The following is a 15,033-nucleotide window of genomic DNA, read 5'->3' as shown; positions in this document are numbered from 1 at the left end:
GAAAACATTGAAGAGATGTTAAGAAAAATGGAAATGCCAGAATGAGGGGTTCTTCCTCCTAAACTACCTCCTATTTATCTGCTTTGAAAAGCCCACTTTCTCCTGGAAGCTTTCCCAATCCCTCTTAATTCTAATGCATTACCTCTGTTGATCATTTACAATTTATATTTATGTATATGATTTATTTGTATATTTTGTTTACCTATTCTCTTCCTCATTAGAGGAAGCTCCTTAAGGATAGGGACTATTTTTTGGCATTTTTGCCCAGCATTTGGCACAGTGTTCATGGTAAATACTTAATAAATGTTTATTGACAAAAATACATTTATATTTTTAATTTTATATCTATTCTCTCTCCATATATGTGTAAATATCCCTATATATATATATATATACATACATACATGTCCCACATACATATATAACTTGCACTTCCACATTAAAATGGAAACACTTTTTGTATTTGTCTCTCTTGCCATGGCACAGGGTCTGGCATATAATAGGAGCTTAATCAATTCTTTTTTGATTGACTTCAAAGTAAATAAACCATTGTTCCACACTTTATACCTCTGTACTCTCCTTTTTGAGGAGACAAGAGTCTAACCAAATGTTTAAGTAATTTTCCTCAGGGCACTGGGGTACAAGTAAAAAAGAATCAAAAAAGGAAGAGAAAATGAGCCTCATCCCTCTCATTAGAGACCAGACTCTGAAACCAGCCATTGCAAATCTAGATGGGTCTCTTGGGCTCAATGATGGAGTAAAATGTTATAAGGGGAAAGTAATGGTAAACAATCCAAGAGAGTGTTTTAAATGAGATTTCTGAAGTGGCCTTTTACCTACATAATTATGCTGTGCTTAGCCTGCCATTAAAAATGATTTTTTCCCTTTTATTTTTATAAAAGTATTAAAGTGGGGAGAAAGGTGAGGCCAGTGAGAGAGTCAAAATTTGTCACATAAAATCCAAATGTAGGTTCTTGAAAGATGCATAGTAACTCACAGAAGCTTAGCATTTTAGAGCTGAGAGGCATTGCTGATAATCTACTATCAGTCAACTTGTGCTACGATAAAACATGGGATTTAAGTCAAAGGATTTGGGTTTAAATCCCTGTTTTGCTACTTCTGCAGGTATGATCTTGTCTGAGTTTTTTTTACCCCTAAACTAGAGATAAGGATGTTTACACTATCTATGTTAGAAGTTTATTGTAGGAAAAATGTTTTGAAAACTAAAGGTGCTGAAAAATTTATGAATAATTGTTCTTGTGAACAACAATTACAAAGATTGACCAAACTAAATGCAGTGAAATTAGAAATTAGAAAGTAAAATTATCTCTCAAAAAAGAGATAAGGAGAAACTTCTAAGGCAGAAGCAGGAGAACCATTTATATAATTATAACAATGGTGTAAAGCAAAATGATTCTAAAAGATAAGTACTCCAATTAATGGTATGAACCAGACCTGATTCCAGAGGGCTGATGATACCTAGGCCACAGACTCTGGACAAACCAGGAATGGCTAAAGGCACAGAATGGGACATGTTTCTGGACATGACCAATGTGGAAATTTGGGTTACTTGACTTTGTATATTTATTACAAAGATTTTATATTTTTTTGCATTGGGAGCAAGATAGGAAGTAAAGTCAAGTCTCAAATGCCTTTGAGTTAATTCCTTATAATGACAGATTTGGGGATGTGTTGATCAATTTTGAATTTTTTTTCTCTTCTTCAATTGCCTCCCTGATGCCATGGGTCTTTTTTCCAGAACAAAGGAAAAACAATAATTTCTTTTAAAAAACTCTTTGTTTACAAGGAATGGGATCTCTGGGAGAGGAAGGAGAAGGAAGGAAAGTTGGATGATTTGCAAACAAAAGGTATCCTTAAAAATGAAATGAAAAGTTACAAGGATTGAGCCCTAAAAGTTATTTACCTGAAGTGGGCCCCCAAGTTGAGTTCTGGAGCAAAAGGTTTATCTGAAACAATTGTGGTGCCCTTTCCCACAGCTGTGACAGGAATCCGGTAGCTGTTGTTATGTTGAATGGACAAAACAATCACATCTTTGAAGGGCAGCATGTCATCTAAGTTGGCAGTCACCATCAGGAGAACTTCACTTTCTGGAGGAATAGTGCCTTCATCTGGCAAAACCTTCCATAGGGACTTTTGGCTTATCTACAATGCAAGATCAAAAAGCTTACAATCAAATGATCCTTATGCTTCCATTGGATATATGTCAAGCCCTAGAGGCATCAATCAAAGAAAGGAAATAGAAAAATTTGATCCCAAAAGGGAAAAAAAGTTCAACAAAAATGATTAGGATAATCTCTGGAAATGAAAAAGTAATTATGGCTCATAAGTCTTATGTTTCTCTTTTTGTAGCGACGGTGGAAGTAAATAATCATAATTTTTAGATCTTATATAAACATCCTTTTGAATTCTGGTACTCTAAATGGAAGATCTTCAGCAACAATCAATAAGCAGTTATGGAGAAACTATACCAAATAAAAATATTGACATTCTTATGATAAAAGAAACCAGGTGATGGAAGGTACAGAAAGGGAGAACAGTAACTTAATTAGCATTTATAGTGAATAAAGTTTTCTACAAATATTATCTCATTTGAGACTTACAACAACCCTGGAAAGTATAAGTTTTTATTATTTCATTCACCAGAGGAGGAAGCTGAGACAATCAGGTTAAGTCCCTGTCTATTAAAAAGAGAGAAAAGAAAAAACAAGAGATAATGGGATGGAGGGAGATACATAGAAATGATTACTGTGAATGGGAATGGGATGAGCTCGCCCATAAAATGAAAGCAGATAATAGAATATGATAGAAACTAAAATCCAACAGTATGTCGCTTACAAGAGACATACTTGAAACAAAAAAGATACAGCATTAAAATAAAGGACTGAATAAGAACCATTCCCCAATTGAAAAATGATCAAATGATATGAAAAGGGAGTTTTTAGAACAAAAAAATCAAAGCTATCAAAGGTCATATTAAAAAAAGCATTCTAAATCACTATGGATTAGAGAAATGCAAACTAAAACAACTCCAAAGTACCACCCCCACCTCTTTGAAAAATGGCAAATGCTGGTAGGGATAGATGAAAAACAGGTATCCTAATCAATTGTTGGTGGAGCTATGAAATGATTCAACCATTGTGAAAAACAATGCCCAAGTGGCTATAAAACTGTGCTTACCTTAGCAATACTGCTACTAGGTCTGTATCCCAAAGAAATCAAAGAAAAGGATAAAGGAGCTATATGTATAAAAATTTTTATAGCAACTTTTTGTGGTGGCAGAGAATTAGAAATTGAGTAGTTATCAATTGGGGAATGACTGAACTAGTTGTGGTATAGGATTGTGATGGAATAGTATTGTGCCATAAGAAATGACAAGGAGTGGTTTTGGACAAATAGAGCAAGACCTATATGAACTGATTCAAAGTGAAATGAGCGGAACCAGGAGACCATTACACAAAGTAAAATACTGTAACAACAATCAACTGTCAAAGACTTGGCTACTCTGATCAATATAATGATCAAAGACAATTGCAAATGATTCATGATGAAAAATGCTATTACCTCCAGAGAGAGAAGTGATGAACTCTGAGTGTAAATTGAAGTGCAATTTTCTCATTTTATTTTTGTTTTTTAAAAAAGACTAAGATAGAAATTCATTTTACATGATTTCATATGCAAATACAGCACTCATATGTATGCATATATTTCTATATATAAAAGTATATAAAAATATCCTTTTGCCAAAAGTAAATATACATATTTATGTATATGCATATAGGTGAGTATATATAAAGGGGATATAAGTATTATGTTCCTATATTAGATCAGAAGCAGTTTGCCCTGATTCAGTACTAATGACCATTCATATTTACCTTTTTATGGCAGCTAGGTGGTACAGTGGCTAGAGCAAATTCAGCCTCAGACACTTGAAGCTGTGTTACCTTGGTCAAGTCATTTATTCCATTCCCATTCACAGTAATCATTTCTATGTATTTCTCTCCATCCCATTATCTCTTGTTTCTTCTTTTCTCTCTTTTTAACCTATCTCTCCTCAAATATCTATTTTGTTTCCAGTCACCGCCTCCTCTTTTTTCCCTTCCTCTCCTATTTATTGGGTAAATTACATTTCTATATACAACTAAGATGTGTGTGTTCTTCCTTTTTTAAATCAATTCTGATAAGAGTGAGGTTCAAGCATTGCCTGCCACCCCCTATTTCCTCCATTGTAAAGTCTCTTCCTTCTGTACCTCTTTTATATGAGAAAATATTTTGCTTTTTATCTCTCCCTTCCCCCTTGGTCAAGCCATTGATTGTCTCACATCCAGGGTCAACTCCAATAGTTCTGATTCATCTCTGGCCACCGAATCCAGAGGACTCTGGAGAAAGTGAGGCTAGTGGCTTAGCACAGTCCCCCTCACTCAAATCCATTTTATGTGTTTGGCTTAGCATCACCTCCCTGATGTCATGACCTTTTTTAAGAACCAAGAGCAAACATCATCATCATCATCATCATCATCATCATCATCATCATCATCATCATCATCATCTTGTTTCTCTTGACTACAATATTTGCACTTCAAGTGTTATACTTAATTTTCATCAAGAATACTTGGAAATCTTCTAGTTAAAGATCCATTTTTCTCTCATATGATTATACTAAAATTTGCTTAGTAAGATTCTTGACTATATACTTGTATCCTTTGCCTTCAGGAATATTGTATTTCAAAACTTTGTTCTTTTAAAGTGGTAGTTGCTAAGTTATGCATGATCCTCTATGACTCCTCAGTACTTGTATTATTTCTTTCTAGGTGCCTGTAATATTTTCTTCTTTGACCTGGAAGCTCTGAATTTTGACTGTGGTCTTTGTAGTTTTCATGTTGGGTTGCTTTCAGGCAGTGACTGGTGGATACTTTCTATTTCCATTTTGTCCTTCTGGTTCTAAGAGATATGAACAGTTTGCTTTTAATATTTTGTGAAACAGAAATATTTTCATTTCATTTATGAAAATATTTTAAATGCATTAAAAAAATCTTACATAATCTCTCCAGGAATCCTAGTTGAATTTGTTTCCAAGCTGTATTCTCCTTTGAGGTTGTGCTTATAAATATTTTGGAGTGATTCCCTTCTCTTGGGGTTGTGACTTAAGTATCTCTTTTACCATAAGCTTTTAATGATAGGATTCTTTTGTTTCCCATTCTTCCAGTCTGTTTCCTGACAGGACTTGATGTATGACTGAATTTCATGCATGTCCAGATGGAGGGTCAATGCTGGTTTTGTGACCGCTTTCCTAGGATTTTGAGTTTTGCATCATTCCCAGACCATGAGTTGGGACCTGCAAGATTTCCAGTGATTTCTGCCCCATCCTGGTCTGAGTTCAAGTTCTTCACCTAGGTTTGGGATGGAGGAGCAGCAGATTGAAGTTGGATCCAGCCACTACTATTCCACTGGCCAGCTCTGCTATTTCAGGGAAAGAACTGTAGTAAACTTCCCTGTCGCAATCCTTTGGTCTGGGATTCCTGTTCTGGTTATTCTTCACTGAATAGAAGTTGAAACTGAGAACCTCCCCCCACCCCTTATCCTGGTTCCAAGACATACAGCTACTACTTGCTTCGAGATTTGTTCCTTTCTGTCCATATTTTAAAGTCACTTTTCCCCGGCTCTAGGTACAAGTCCTCTCTTCAGTTCATCCTGAATTTGGATGGAACTTAATAGCCAATGACACAACTGTTCCTACCCCTTACACAGGTTTAGTCCTCTCTGTGCTGGATCTTGTACCCTTCTCACATGGGTACACAGATACTTTCTGTAGTGGAATGTTCCTTTGATACTTCCCAGCCAGAGCTCATCCCCAGACTTCTGTATCTGTCTCTCATTGTCAACCTGAGCTGGAAAGATTTTCTTTCTTGGATTTCCCCATTAGATTTTTGTTTGGTAAATACTCTAGATTTGCTTGGAGGAGGGTTTTGTCTGGGGAGGGGTAAAGAAGGTTTGCTCATTATCCTTCTTCATGCTCTGCCATCTTGGTTCCACCATTCTTTTGCTACTTATATTCAAATGTATCATTGCCGTTTCCTTTCCAGACTTCATGCCATCAGTAAGATTTACTATTGACTTACTTGGGGTGGGGAAAAGGCATAATCCTTACGCTAATTCCTTCAATGTTGTTCTTTCTCTCTATTGATCATTACATTATTTATTCTGTATATGTCTTGTTTGTAAATAGTTGTTTGCATGTTATCTTCCCCATTAAGACTATGAGCTGCTTGAGGGAAGAAACTGTCTTTCTTTTTTTCTTTCTATTTGTCTTCCTAATACTTAGCGCAAGGGTCTGGCAAATGATAAGCTCTCATGGGTTTCTGGTCTCTGTAAGAACCTTGGCTGGAAAATGCTTGTATTCTAGTTTTTCCTTGAATTCCTTGATCATTTATTGATCCATTGTTTTTTTCCCTTTCTTCCCCTTTTCCTTCCTCTCTCCCCCCCCTCTTCCCTTCCCCCCATGAAGCTGTAAGAGAGCTGGGCAGTTCTGTTTTCACTTGATATCACAAGTTATGACAAATTGGGGAGAGTGCCACCTGTGGAGCTTCAAATTCTTCTGCTTTTAAAACTCATACCCTTTGACCCAGCAATTCCAATACTAGACCTATATCCAGGAGAAATCATAAAAATGGGTAAGATCCCACATGTTTCAAAATATTCATAGCAGTTCTTTTTGTAGTGGCAAAGAATTGGAAATTGAGGGGATGTCCATCAATTGGGGAATGGCTAAATAAGTTGTGGTACATCAATATTATGGAATACTATTGTTCTATCAGAAACTATAAATGTTCAGATTCTAGAAAAGCATGGAATGAATTACAAGATCTGGTGCTAAGTGAAGGGAGCAGAACCAAGAGAACATTATACACATTAACGACAACATTTTGAGTTGATCAACCTTGATGGAAGCAGCTCCTCTAGCAGATCAGAGACCTAGGACAACTGTATCAGACCAGCTATGGACAATGCTGTCCCCATTCAGAAGAAGAAAAAAACCAACAAAATGAAACCAACAAAAAAGAAAAAAAAAAGAAAAACCAACCCTTCAGAATCTGATTAATCTCTTTCCCTTAATCCTAATTCCTCATACTGAAAATGATTAATATTTAAATGTTTATCCAAACTATGTAAGTACAATGTTAACCTGACTGTTCGTTCCTAAAGGGGAGGGGGTAGGAAGGGAGGGTGGGAGGAAATTTTGTAACTTAAAAATATACATGTGCATGTGGATGAAAATAAATAAATTTAAAAAGAAAAGAGTTGAGCTGGATAATCACTGAGTTCCGTTCCACCTCTAATCATCTATGACTCTGTGAATTCTAGGTCAAGAGTAGACAATCTCTTGGCAAATTTCCAGAGAGCAGAATTGAGCTAGAGGGTCTTGAGGGTCAGCTCAAGTAAATGGTCCCAATTTGTCCTTAAATCTATACATCTAGATGTGATCTTTACCCTGAGATTCAGGGTAGAGATTCTATTCAACAAGGCAAATTTTAAGTCCCAACTATGTATGAGTTGTTTTGTTTGGTAATATGGATTCAATGACAAAAAGAATTTTAATCCCTGCCAAAGAGGTTACATTATACCAAGGAATACAATTAATTATACACAGATCAATAAGTAAAAGATAATTTCAGAAGGAAGGAAACAGAGGAACATGAAGGGTAGGAGAAAATCCATTTAGGATTTTCATTCAAAGTAAGACTTAAAAGGAGTTTTAAAGGAAGCTAGATGATATGAGTAAGGATGGCATTCTAGATATGCACATAGTATGTGCAAAAGTGTGGTATGAGAGATAGAGCATTAAATTCAGGCAGAGTAAGTGAACTGGTTGGGCTAGGACATTGAATACATAAAGAGAAATTATGTGAAATAAGTCTAGAAAGGTCACTTAGAGTCAGTGTGTGAAGGTTTTGGACACAAAGGGAAGGAGCTTGTATTTTATCATGGAGATCACAAGTAGCTATTGAAGATGCTTAAGCATGGGAGTGACATGAACATACTTGTGCTTGTGGAAAACTGTTTTGGGAGTTATGTGGAGACTGGATTGGAAAAGGCAAGAAAGTGGAAGTGTGAGTCCATTGTAATAATGCAGGGGAGAAGAGATGAAAGATAAATTAGGTTGGTGGCCATGGGATTGGAAAGAAGGGGAAGGACTAAAGAGATGATCTTATGGAGGTAGACTCCTGATCACAGATTTAGAGCTGGGAGGGACCTTGGAAGCCACATAGTCCAACTTCCTGGTTTTATAGAGATATATAAGATTGGCAGTTCTGCACTTTCAGCTGGCTCCTCTATGCCATAGCACAGAATTATTATTGTCAGTCTCCAAATCAATACCTCACCAGCATGACAAATTCAACAAATCCAAAACTAAACTTGTCTACTCCCATACATTTGTTTCTCTTCTAGAACTGCATGGAACTACTCAAAGTGCCACCACAGTCACCTTGACTTGAAGGTTCGGGATCACCTTTCACCTTCCCTCTTCCTTAGGATGCATCATTATTCAGTTCTCAAGGTCTGTCTGTTCTTCTTCCACAATATCTCTTGCTTCAGTTTTCCCCTTCCTATCCATTTTTGTTCAGATCTTCACTAGTTTTGAGTGGGAACTATTGTAATAGCTTCCTAACTGGGATTCTTGCTTCCCATTTCTCCCTTTTCTAACATTTCTTTAGTGTAGCCTTCAAATTAGTTATCCTAATGCACAGGTCTATTTAAAAAGTTGTAATGACTTACTATGTAATAAAACATGAAGGTTTTATTCCCTCCCCTCAATATGTTTCCAATTTATCGTACCAGTTTTATTTCAGACTATTCCCTTTGACATGATCTCTATTCTGACCAATTCTCACTCTCCTACTCCTCTGCATTCAGTCTGTTGAAATGTTTCTTCCTTTTAGATCCAGCTCTGGGGCTATCTCTTTCATGAAGCCTTTCTGATCCCTCCAACTAAAATGATCTCCCTTTCTTTGATTCTTCTCAGAACACCTAGTCTAGACTTTTCTGTCATTACTGCATTCTACTTGTATCATAGCTATTGATACTGGCCCTTTAAACTACAAGTCCCTTAAAAGCAGGGATGCTATTACTTTGCATTTTTTGTATCTTCAGTGCCTTGAATAATCTATTGAGCACAGTAGATGGTTGATAAATGTTGGCTGACTTAAATTGGATATTAATTTGGAGGTGCAATATGGGAATCTTACAATAGTCTTGCCAAAATGAATCATGCACTTAATAGAAATTACAGATTCATCAACAGTGTGTTTAAATAATGGAGTTATAAAAATGATTTATAGATAGTGGTAGAAAGAGTCCAACAAAATGTTAAATATTATACTAGATAGACTTGATCCAAAAAAGAATTTGTATATGTGTATATGTATATATTATACTATAGATTCATAAATAATAGTTATGGCAAAAATTGTGAACTTTAGGATCAAAGGGTTGGAGCTAGAAGGAATTCTGGAACTCATCTCATCCCATCCACATTGTTACAGAGAAGGAAACTGAGGCTCAGTGAGGTTAAGTGACCTGCACAGGGTCATACAACATTAATTGGGAATTTGATCTTTGAACTTAGGACCTCTAAACTTTCTCATTAAACTGTGTACTGATTGCAAGAGTTAAGGGTTATGTTTTTCTCAAAATCTTCAATTTATTTTCACCCTAATTGACCATGTACAAAGACATTCAAATATTAAGAAAAATGGGGAGGAAATCTCTGGTTTTCTAAATCACCAATCTGTATTTTCAACACTAATGGTTGCATTATTGCCTTTAAGAGGAAAGCAGGTCCCCAGTCAGTCAAAACAAACACAATTATACAGAGGGTGCAAATTGGCTATGATGTGATGATATTTATGACCCTTGAGAACTGTCCCTCTTTCAGGACAGTTGAAAGAGGATGTACAAGTGCAGGTATAAAACAAGACTTGAAAAAGGATTATATTGGGGAAAAAAAGAGGTAGAGGCATTAGAGGATAATTAGTGCCACAGAAAGAAGCACTATGAACCTATTATAGTAGGGGGAATGTTATAGTAAGAAGAATGTAAACAGTGAGTAAATCTTATTCTCAATAGATTCAGCTCAAAAAGGGAATAATATATATATTCCCAATTGGATTTAGAAATTTATCCTATAAGGAGGTAACAGAGAAAGGACAGTATGAACCAGACAGCAGTCAAAAGCAAAACATTGGTGAGGAGGGATAAGGGAAAAGGAGAAAGAAAAGTACAAATAGGGGAAGATAGGATGAAGGTAAAGAAATTTTTTTGCATAAATAAAATCAATGCAACCAAGATAAAACTGAATGCAGAAAGTTGGGAAAGAATTTTCACAGCTTGTGTTTCTATAAGAAATAATTATGGGTGGCTCGATGAATACTGGTCCTAGAGTCAAGAGGACTGAGTTCAAATTCAGCCTTAGTCATGTGATACATACTAGCTGTGTGACCTTGGATAAATCACTTAACCTCATTGCCTTACAAAAACCAAAAAAAGAAAAAAAGAAAAAAATAAATAATGAGTGGATGAACTATGGAAAAGCCTGGAAAGACTATTACAAACAGACGCTGAGTGAAGTGAGCAGAACCAGGAGAACATTGTACATGTTAACAGCAATATTATGGGATGATCAACTTTGATGGATAAAGCTTTTCTCAGAAGTCTGGTGATCAAGGACAATCCTGAGAAACTTGTTAAGGAAAATTCCATTCACATCCAGAGAATAAATATGGAGTATAAATGCAAAGTGAAGCATACTATGTTCACTTTTTAAAACTTCTTTTATGCTGTTTCTTTATTTATCATCATCTTCCCCCCCTTAGTTCTAATTCTTCTTTTATAACATGCCTAATATGGAAATATGTTAAACACAATTGTATATGAATAATCTGTATCAGATTTCTTGTTGTCATGGTTGGGGGGGAAGGAAGAAATGATGGTTGAAAAATGTGGAACTGAAAAGCATACAGGATGAATATTGAAAACTATCTTTGCATATAACTAGAAAAAAGGGAGAAAAAATTTAAAAAATTAATGCCATCATTTCCTTCTTTTGAAACCTTGAAAAAAAAGAGAGCAGAATTTTATGATCTGCTATTTTGGGCAAGCTAGAATGGTCCAATATTCTGACAAGCATTAACTTCAAAATGAAAATTCCTAATTCAACTTCTTAATTCGTCTGCAGTTTCTTAATTCATCTATCTCCAAAATAAAAACTTTCAGTAATTTCATATCATGATGAAAATTGTTATGTTCCAAATTTAATGTAGAACAATATATCTGAGAATTGAACCATATAGTGCTGTTTCTTCTGTAATTCAATTGAACTTTATACAAAGTACAACTAAAGACTGGCTCTAGTTATCCTTCCAATGTATAAGTTGATATCTAAATATATCTATTTCTCTAATTATATAACTAAATAGCAATATATCTAAATAGCAAATCTATTGTCTGACTTTAATAATGCCCTCATTCAAAATACATGAAAATAGATACAGAAAACCGGAATGAGCCATGTTTCTTTTCTCTTAGAGATTTTTCAGGTTGCATTTAATTTTATTACCTTAAAATATTAGAACTTAGGCTAAAAGAATTCTTTAGTCTACTGAGGGACATAGCTGCTTTTGAACTTCGATTCTAGTGTTAAGTAATTTCCTCTAGTCCAAGGCAGAAGGAAGAATATGACTGGGAATAAAGTTATATGGAAACCAAAGTCTCCAGGTTCTTTTCCAATCATTAAGACAACAAATGGAAAGGAAGAATTAGTTAGTTCTCATCTATGACCACCCAGATTTTGGCCTAGAACCACTTCACTAGTATCTCAGGGAAGTTTTATTATCTACTTCCTTTTAAAATATTATGTTTTCTTCCTTTTCCATACAAAGTCATTGGAAATGTAGAGGTCCTGATTTGTCAGCACCATCTTGCCCACAAAAAAAAAATCAACAAAAAACCAAGCTTATTTTCTGTCTCTGGTCAGTAGTTCAGGTCAATCCACTGAACTGTAACAACCAAGACACTCTCCCCAGAATACATTCTATTTCTAGTTAGAGGATATTAGCTTGAGATTGACATATACCATTTCTTTTCTGATTCACCCTGACACAGGATGCTGGTCTGGAACGGAGACATCATAGTTGTTCTCTGGCGGTGAATTGGCAAGTCTTCCATCTGACGAAGTTTATTAATTGGTGGTTGGCAAAAAATCAAATAGCAAAGCCCAGCACAGTTTGCAACATGGCAGAGCAGTATCAGACAGAAGCTTGCAGGCTATCACAATAGGATACTCCTGTTAAATCCCAACTCCCCAGCCCAGTGACTGCAGATTGATCTTGTTGACAACTCTCCTTTCAAAGGATATTGAGCTAGGAGAGGATTGAGTCTAAATTCTTTTTTCTTCTTTGTTCTACTTTGTATATTATATTTTTCCAGGAAGAAAGTCCTTTTTTAATCTTTTAGGAAAGAACCCCGAGTTCTTTCACACTTGAGTTAATGAGAGTCAAAAGCTCCCCTCAAACCTCATCTCTTCTTCCCCTTGCTGCCTTGTGGATTCTCAGATTACTGGTCCCTGCAGATTACCTGTCTGCTTCATTCCCTTCCACATCCCCCTTACCATATGCTATGCTTGGAGTTGGCTCTTACATGTGAAAAAAGAGCCTTTTTCATCTTAGAAAGCATGAAACATTTAAAAACAGGGTTTGATTTTTTGTTTTGCTGATTTCTAGCCTTAAAAGTGATGGATAAAATGCTAATGATGCTGATTAAAATTTTAAACCAGTTGTCAAACTTTTACCAGAATATCACTGTCCTCACTCTTGCCTATTGGCCTCTTTTAGCACTCCTTGCTTTAGATCTAGACCCATTAGCAACTGATCAGTCAACAAATGTTTCCTAAGTGTCTAATATGCAACAAACAAGGAGTGGCTAGGTGGCGCAGTGGATAGAGCACTGGCCCTGGAGTCAAGAGTACCTGAGTTCAAATGTGACCTCAGACGCTTTATAATTACCTAGCTGTGTGGCCTTGGGCAAGCCACTTAACCCCATTACCTTGCAAAAAAACCCAAAAATAAATATGCAACAAACAGTTTGCTAGGCACTGGGGATACAAATAATGAAAATAATATCCAGCATTTTTATACGGCATTAAGATTTTTAAAGTGCTCTTATAAATATTATCTCAAAAACCCTGGGAAATATCCCCATTATAAAGTTGAGAAAAACTGAGCCAGAGGTTAAGGTCTTCCAGACTCTAAGAACAGTCCTCTTGTCTGAACTCACTTAACCTTCAGTACCAAGGACAGCTCCCATGCAGCTAGATTTCTAATGGGGATCACACCTTAACATCCTTTTCCCCTCACCCCTATGATAAATGACATGCATCATTATTCTAGTACTCTGAAAAGGCATTGACTCAATAAAAATTTGCTGACTCCTCCTGCCTAAACATGAAAGTAGAAACTTCCACCACATATTGACAGACCTCCCAAATTGAAGTGCATCATTCCCAAGATAAAACTGATAATGTTATTATAAATTTTCTCACTAAGTTATTCTGAAAATTCATTTGGGATTCAGGAATGCATGCTGCTGTTTGCACATTTTAAAACACACACACACACACAATAACACAGATTTGCTATTGTGTGTTAATAAGTGTGAAGCTCACCCCCCAAAATGCAAATTATATATATTGTATCTTCTGATGGAAATTCACAAAAAAATTTTCTTTAGAGAAATGAAAGCAAAATAATAATGAGAAATTGAGTTTCAGAGTCAGAAATGGTCTTTTTCCCTCTTGTGTCATGATTCTGGTAGATAACAAATTCCTCACTCAACCAGAATAACTAAGTGAAAATAGAATTAATGAGGGACATTCCCTATCACCTGCCTCCTCCCCTCTTCCATTCCACCTTATCTAAATGGTTGTGCCTCTATCCATATGTTTTTCTTCTCTAAACTGAGTGTCTACAAGAACTACTCTGAACTATACTAAGTTGGAAATTAGGCAGACTAAGCCAAAGGAAGCTTAATCAGTCTTATCTCAATCTTACTTTCAGACAGTAAGGTTGAGGAAAAACTTCTGAAGAGACATGAACAATCCCAGTTTCTTGCTCTTTGGATGTTATATTCCATTTCAGCTTTCATATTTTTTTAAAACTCTTTAGACCTCTTCTGAGAACCTGGATCCCCAATTTGCTCCTCACTGCCTTTTTGCATTTTGGTAGCAAAGAGATTAACTAGGAATTGGATCATGATGTTGAGAAAAGATCTATGTGAATTGATTTTCAAAGTCTGCATTCATTAAGCAATGTTTTGAAGGCTTATACCATTACCGATATTATTCTGCTTCTGCAATCAAGAAACTCATACATAGCATCTTACTACTGGTCTTTTTGTCACATCTTAGATACTCAAATTAAGGCCTGCATTTCTAGTTTTTCCAAGGTAGAAATAAAATTAGACATTGCAAGAGTGTAGTCATTATGTAATATAATGTTAATATGTCAACACATAATGTTACCTTATAATAAATATTAAAACTGCAGAATGTCAAAACTATAAAAAATCTTAAAGAACATCTACTCTACCTTATTCATTTGCTAAAAAGGAAAATGGGCCCAGAATCATGAAGTGATTTGTTTGCCACCAAACAGCTAGAGAATCCCATAATTCCTTTTTCACTCATTGTCCCCCTTCTCCTTTTACTTTCACCAAATGTAAAGAAATCATCAGATGTTTTGGTTTATCTACCTTCACCTGTGAGATCCTAAAGGCCAAGAGATAAAAGGGATAGCAGTGTCTTCCTCAGAGTTCTAGCACTGCTTCTAGTCTACAGCAGTCCCAGTATCCACTAAAGTGAGAACCTCTTTATCAATACCAATCCACCATGATCAACAGAGGACTAATGGGCAGATCAATTGCCCCAGAGGAGAAGGGTAACTCTAAATCCCTGGGAATTATGGG

General features: G+C 35.9%; 1 protein-coding gene across 13 annotated transcripts in view; it reads right to left on the bottom strand.

The window, feature by feature from the left end:
* Positions 1–15,033, bottom strand: part of HYDIN (HYDIN axonemal central pair apparatus protein) — a 509,309-nt gene that overhangs the window by 194,490 nt on the left and 299,786 nt on the right. For all 13 annotated transcript variants that reach the window (XM_074199124.1, XM_074199133.1, XM_074199118.1 and 10 more), the window contains one exon: positions 1,925–2,163. In XM_074199124.1, the coding sequence (XP_074055225.1) occupies positions 1,925–2,163 (239 nt within the window). The remainder of the gene's footprint in view (positions 1–1,924; positions 2,164–15,033) is intronic.

This window comes from Macrotis lagotis, chromosome 1 (assembly GCF_037893015.1).
Source record: "Macrotis lagotis isolate mMagLag1 chromosome 1, bilby.v1.9.chrom.fasta, whole genome shotgun sequence".
In the NCBI taxonomy this organism is placed as follows: domain Eukaryota; kingdom Metazoa; phylum Chordata; class Mammalia; order Peramelemorphia; family Peramelidae; genus Macrotis; species Macrotis lagotis.
Note: the sequence above shows the minus strand (reverse complement) of the source record. Positions and strands in the feature narration are given on the sequence as shown.